This window comes from Talpa europaea, assembly GCF_964194135.1.
Source record: "Talpa europaea genome assembly, chromosome: 6".
Taxonomy (NCBI): Eukaryota; Metazoa; Chordata; class Mammalia; order Eulipotyphla; family Talpidae; genus Talpa; species Talpa europaea.
Window position 1 is genome coordinate 85,963,452 of NC_140072.1, and position 6,206 is coordinate 85,969,657.

Sequence of the window (6,206 nt, forward strand, 5' to 3'; positions counted from 1 at the left end):
GGGTATGTGGACTCTGCACTGTCTGTTATCCTTCATATTGCAGTAAGCCTGGGGTATGTGAGCTAGGACTGCCATCTGCATAAACATTATACGTGGCTGCAGTATGAGTGGGTGCCCCAGGAATTTAATCCTATGGGCTATGGAGTTTGCCGACTCGTGGGGACACCACCTTGCTCTGAAATGGAGACTGGATGAGGAGGGGGATAGTTCTTTTATTAAAAAAAAAAAAAAAAAAAAAAAAAAAAACAGGAGGTGGGGCCTCCCTGGTGGCGCAAGGGGTTAAGATGAAACCTATGAAGCAATCCGCAGCCTCTGCAGCACGAGTTCCATCCCAGGCCAGGGAGCTACCCACATGGTGCAGCAGACCTCTCCTGACTCGCCCGCTGCTCCCCTCAGGAGTGTGTTTTCAGTCAATCTGCCTGCTCTGTTCCCCATTCTGTCTCTGATGAATCCTCTCACTCCCCATGCCTCTGGCCTGTACCCCAGTTCTTATATGCATAAATAAATAAATCTTTAAAAAAAGAACAAACCAAGAGGAAGGATGTTTGTCCTTGTGTATAAAAAAGGAGATGAGACTAACTATTATTTATTTATTATAATTCTCTGCTCAGAGAACGAATCAAATACTGCTGTGAGCAGCTGCGTATTCTATTACCATACGTAAAGGGGAGAAAGAATGATGTGGCTTCGATTCTTGAGGCAACAGTGGATTATGTGAAGTATGTCAGAGAGAAAATCCCTCCAGCCATTATGAGCCAGGTATTCAACTCCCAAACCCTTGAATTTTGTCCTCATAGACAATGCCTTAATGCCACAAATATTTTTTTTTAGATTTTTTATAAGGAAATGTATATGTGTGTATGTATTTTAAAAAATCTATAAATAGATTTCTACTATCTATTTCTTAGATTACAGAAGCACTTCAGAGTAATAGGAGGTTTTGTAAGAAACAGCAAACACCTATCCAGCTGTCTGACCCAGCACAATCATGGCACAGAGGTATGAACCTTAAGTCAACTTGTTCTTTGTTTCCAATACTAATGCTAGAAGTGTAAACAGGCTCTGGATCCACCCATAATAAAAATTCAGGTGTTTACTAAGAATTAGTAATCTTTTCCCAAAGATGGGGACCAAAGATCAAAGAAGATGAAACTCTTATTTTTATGGAGATGGCAAATTAGTGGCAGAGAACGTCACAAAGCAAAACATGATTCCTGTAATGTGTTAAGTGCTGAAATAAAGGTACCGTGCTTATTACGGGGAAATAATAGAAGCCCCAGAACAAGTATGGTTGTTGGTGTCTAAAGTGAAAAGAGAAATGCCAAAATAAAATGTAATCCCTCCTTGTTCATATAATCAAAAAAGTTAGTCAGGACCTCCCTGGTGGTACAAGGGGTTAAGACACAACCTATGAAGCTATCTGCAGCCACTGCAGCACAAGTTCGATCCCCGGCCAGGGAGCTACCCACATGGTGCAGCAGACCTCTCCTGACTCACCCAGTGCTCCCCTCAGCAGTGTATTTCAGTCAGTCTGCCAGTTCTGTTCCCCACTCTGTCTCTGGTAAATCCTCTCACCTCCCGCACCCCTGGCCTGTACCCCAGCTCTTGTATGCATAAATAAATCTTTTTAAAAAAAGTCAATTTAGACTTTTCTCCTGGCTTGGGGGAGGGTAGGACAGAAAAAAGAAAATAGCCATGAGCCATGGTTCATCTACTCAAAGTAGCTGTGGCTGAATGTCACAGGGATTAGTAACTCAGCCTAGATGAACTCAGACAGACATCGGGCTAGAGGCATGTGCCTGCCTGTGTTACCCCTTATACATGCACTATTCATGTATAAATACAAAAAAAAAGTGTAAAACTCTTTTCGTGATAATGAGTTAAGGCCTTTATGTACTCTGTTCTCTCTTAATATTACATCACCTGAGGCAACTATTATTGGGAAGACCCAAATACACCCAGACCATAGAGTTAAGGTGTGTTCAGACTGGAGAGACTTTGAAGCACATTGAGTCAAAATCCCTAGGTTCATTTTATTTGTATACATTTTTCCATTTGAAAAGCAACATTATCCTTTACTAACCCAGCTAAGATAATGACTATGTTCATTTTTAATGTATTTCCTTCAAGTTTTTTCTATGTGTAATTTTCTACAGTAGTAATGATATTAGACATCCAGTTTTGCTGCCTGAATTTTACTTAACATTGTTTCTATATACTTTAATTTTTTATTATCTAATCTTCATCACTGTTCCAGTGGTTTTATAGAATTATTTATAGAATAATTTTCATCATTATCCTCCATTTACTACATTTAGTGTTTCTAGTTTTTTAAGTAGAGAGAGTTTATATAAAATGTTATAGGAAATATTTTCCAATATGTAGATTTTTCTATATTTTGGACTTTGGCCTGGATACATGAACATATGTGACGTATGAGGTAGAGAACATGAGCACATGTATATAGTATGGTGCCAAACTGTTTTTGAAAGAAGATTGGAACAGTTGAAATCAGTTAAGCTTTTTAAATTTTACTTTCATAATCTACATCAGTAAACTGAAGGCTGAAGAAGTGATCACCAGAAGTCACCAGGTTTCTGTGCTAAAGTCTGACCTATATATCTGTATTCAATGTTTACATGTCATTAGGTTGCATTTACTTGTCCATCCCATAAATCTTTGTAGACATTTGCTGAAATAATTTTTCACAAATATTTCAGATACATTTGTTTTTAAGTAGACATAGAAATTACGTTATCTTACTTTATTATTAATGTCCAGAAGGAAATAGGTATTCATGGTCTTGCTTAAGGTTGGTTTATTAACATTCATGATGCAGATTTAAATTTTTTTCTGCTTTTAGCTTCTATACGGAATATAGATGTTACTATACAGAATATTATTATAATATATATAAGCCGCTCCATTGATAGAAAATCGACCAAACTTTATTCATGACCAAATGAAGTTCTTTCTAATGTTCTTCCTTACTTCATAGTGATCGTCAAGCTTTGATTATGATGAAAGAAATAAACACCCACCCAAAGCAAATCTCTGTCTGACCCCTCTAAAAATTTGGTCTTTTGAACACTAATTTATGGTGTGTTTGTTGCATTAAATGTCAATTAAATGTCACTATTAAAAGTTTTACTTTACTTTTTTATCAGCATTTTAGTGTACCAATAGTATATATTTGTAACATTGGGAAATGAAATAGAGGAAAATTTATTAAAATACATCTAGTAATTCAGAGATATAGAGTTGTATATGCTGACAATTTTTTTTTTTAAATTAAAGGTCAGTCCAACTACGCTTCAGAGAGTGCTATTGGTGATATGTATAAAACTCGCATTTCCAGCAAATCTCTCTCTGTTAATTCTTTTCCTGCTGTCAGATACTATTCTAAAGTCATCTCTTCCTATGATGCAGCTGCTGTAACAAATCAGAACACCTCTATTCATTTTCCATCAGCCATGCCCAAAGTCTCAAAATTTCTTCCTCAACCCTGTACTTCTATGTTGGGCCAGACATGCACAACACATCCCAAGTGTCTGGTAAGTCTTCTGGGGTCTTAGACCAGATTGTACTACTCTTTCATTCTAGCCAGCAGGTGCCTAGACTTGCATTTTGTTGTTATTACTCTTGACAGAAATCTCTTAAACTGGGATCAGATGTAGTTAACCCAGGCTCTCCTTCCCTAAGCTGTAGGGCTGGTAGCTAGATATCCAGAGTCAGTAAATCTAGGTGTGGTTCTGCTGGGGTGATCTTCAGTGACCAGGTGGAACCTGATTACCTGTAGATCTCCTCCCCGCATCCCTTGGCTTCTAAGATCCCATATCCACTTTTAACAACTTTGCTCTCAACTGGCCCCATAACTAGCTGCTGCTGTATCTCCTGGGCTCACGAAGTCGATCATACTGCATGAAAATCTGTCCTTATAACACCAACCAGACTGATTTCATGCGATAGATATTCTCAGATCACACTTATTTATTGTGTACCCACTGTGTTCTAGTGTAATGCTAACCACTAAGATTGCAGTGTACAAAAAAACACATTCTCCCTGTCCTCATGAAGATTTACTGTCATAGGAAAACAGACTAAAAGTCTGGGAACTGTGCATTGCATTGGAACACATCTGAGGAGTACCCTAGTGTATATATATATATATATATATATATATATATATATATATATATATATATATATGATTTAGGCTTGGGAGAGGTTAGGGACTACTTACTCCTGGGTGAAGTACTGTCTAAGCTGTAATCTGAAGAGTAAGAATTAGTTCAGTAGAACCATTAGGAATTGAAAGTAAGGAATGGAGAAGCATTCCAGAGAGGTGGATCAGCAACTATAGTGTAAGAATTGTCCGTTTTGTGGAAAATCTGTCCTTTCATGTCCAGTTCTAGAGTAAGATCCAAACTAGACTAGCCTGCTTGAAAAAAAATTCTGACCTTAACATAGTTACTGATACTTTAGCATATTAATAATAGCTAATATCTTTTGAGTACTCAATAGACAGTATGTCAAATACTCTATGTACTTTATTTGGATGATCTAATGAATCTGAAATAATTCTTTGAGGTAGGTACTATTATCTCTATATGGCATCTGGAAAACAGGAATATGAGAAGAGTATTTTAAAGAGAATTAAAAGACATTTTAAAATGTGACATATCTACTGATATATTACTATCGTTAATGACCCTCACTATACAGAAAAACCAGGATAAATGAACAAAATCAGTGTGACTATTTGTTGTTTGTTGAGCAATATATATTTATTTTATGTAGCTTTTGTCAGAATTGTTGCAAGAAAATGATGACTTTTAACAACAATCAGTAATACATATTTTAAAAGCTGTAGGTGCATTCACCTGAAGACTTTAAATTGTTTTAGAAATCATTTCATATTACTTTGGGACATGAAATTATATTTCTGACATCATGAGACAGAATAGACCATGATTTAATTAATGTTTTTTTCTTTGCAGAACAGTTTTGGGCATATTGATAGCACATGTTTGAAATTCACACTCTAGATCACCTATTGGCGCAGTTTGACAATATAAGAAGAATGGAATAGAGAATGACCTTGAAAGCTAATATCAAAAAAGTTTACAATGTATGGCTTCTGATAATGGTGCTAAAAGCGTCTGCAGATGAAAAGACAAGCAGCAGAGTGCCAGCCACACACTTTCACTTACCTTACACAATTGGGTCTCCCTCAACCAGAGAGCTACAAGAACAAACCACCTAAGTGACCTACATTTTCTCAAAAAACATGCCACAATTTATGAAAAAAAGTGCTCTATAAAAAAAGTCCACACAGACTTGATAAAATGATGGTTGGGGAGGTACCTTGGTACTCTGGTGTCTGTGAACAGATATTGCAACTTGATTCTAATTTTTAGTAGCACTGTGGATTACTGTCACTTATTTCTAGGTAGGATCATTTCTAGAGTTGACAAAATTTTAGAGTGTTTCCTTTGTTATTCACCATCCAAACTATTTTAGTTTCAGAGAGGTTTTACTTCTACACTGATTACTAATGAATAAATTGACATTTGTCTTTGTATTTCGTAATCTTGTGAGTGAAATGATAGCTAGCAGGTAAATTTTTGCTTCTGGATCTTTAGTTACAGAGTAGCAACTCTTTATTTTTTTCATCTCATCCTCCCCATGGGTATTAGAAAAGACTTGAAAATAAGGGGAGAAAAATATTTGTTTTATATTTCATGGAAATATTCTTATGCATAATATTTTATTGTTAAAGAAAATATTCAGTTTTGACCCTGAAAATGGTAACCCATTTTTGTTTTGTCTAATAAAATGTGTTCCCTGTTTTAGTAGAACTATATAAGGAATTTAATAGATTTTTGAGAAATTTAAAAATACTTTAGGCATAGCCTAATTTTCATGTTAAATTGTATAACTTTTCTTCAAGGATGCTGTGATGGTGGAATCTGTAGCTGTTTCACAAACTTTATAAAGGAACTAGGAGTTTCCAACTAAGGTTCTGTGCTTATTATTTCAAAAGCTCATTTCACTCTTCATAATTGTGCCTTCAGAAGTAATTGCTTTGGCTTTGTAAGGGAATATGCTTGAGATATATTGGGTACTAATACATAGTCTTAGGTTCTCAACTGGTCTTAATTGCTACTTGGACTTTTGTTATGTGTCAGGTTGTCCTACTTCTC

General features: G+C 36.0%; 1 protein-coding gene across 1 annotated transcript in view; it reads left to right on the forward strand.

Moving 5' to 3' along the window:
* SOHLH2 (spermatogenesis and oogenesis specific basic helix-loop-helix 2) overlaps nucleotides 1-3,709 on the forward strand; it is a gene marked incomplete at its 5' end in the record, with an annotated part of 50,278 nt that extends 46,569 nt beyond the window's left edge. The window contains 5 exon segments of the mRNA XM_084234880.1: nucleotides 612-759; nucleotides 909-971; nucleotides 977-999; nucleotides 2,554-2,624; nucleotides 3,298-3,709. Coding sequence (XP_084091006.1) covers nucleotides 612-759; nucleotides 909-971; nucleotides 977-999; nucleotides 2,554-2,624; nucleotides 3,298-3,575 — 583 coding nt within the window. The 3' untranslated portion in view covers nucleotides 3,576-3,709.
* Nucleotides 3,710-6,206: the final 2,497 nt, after the last annotated feature.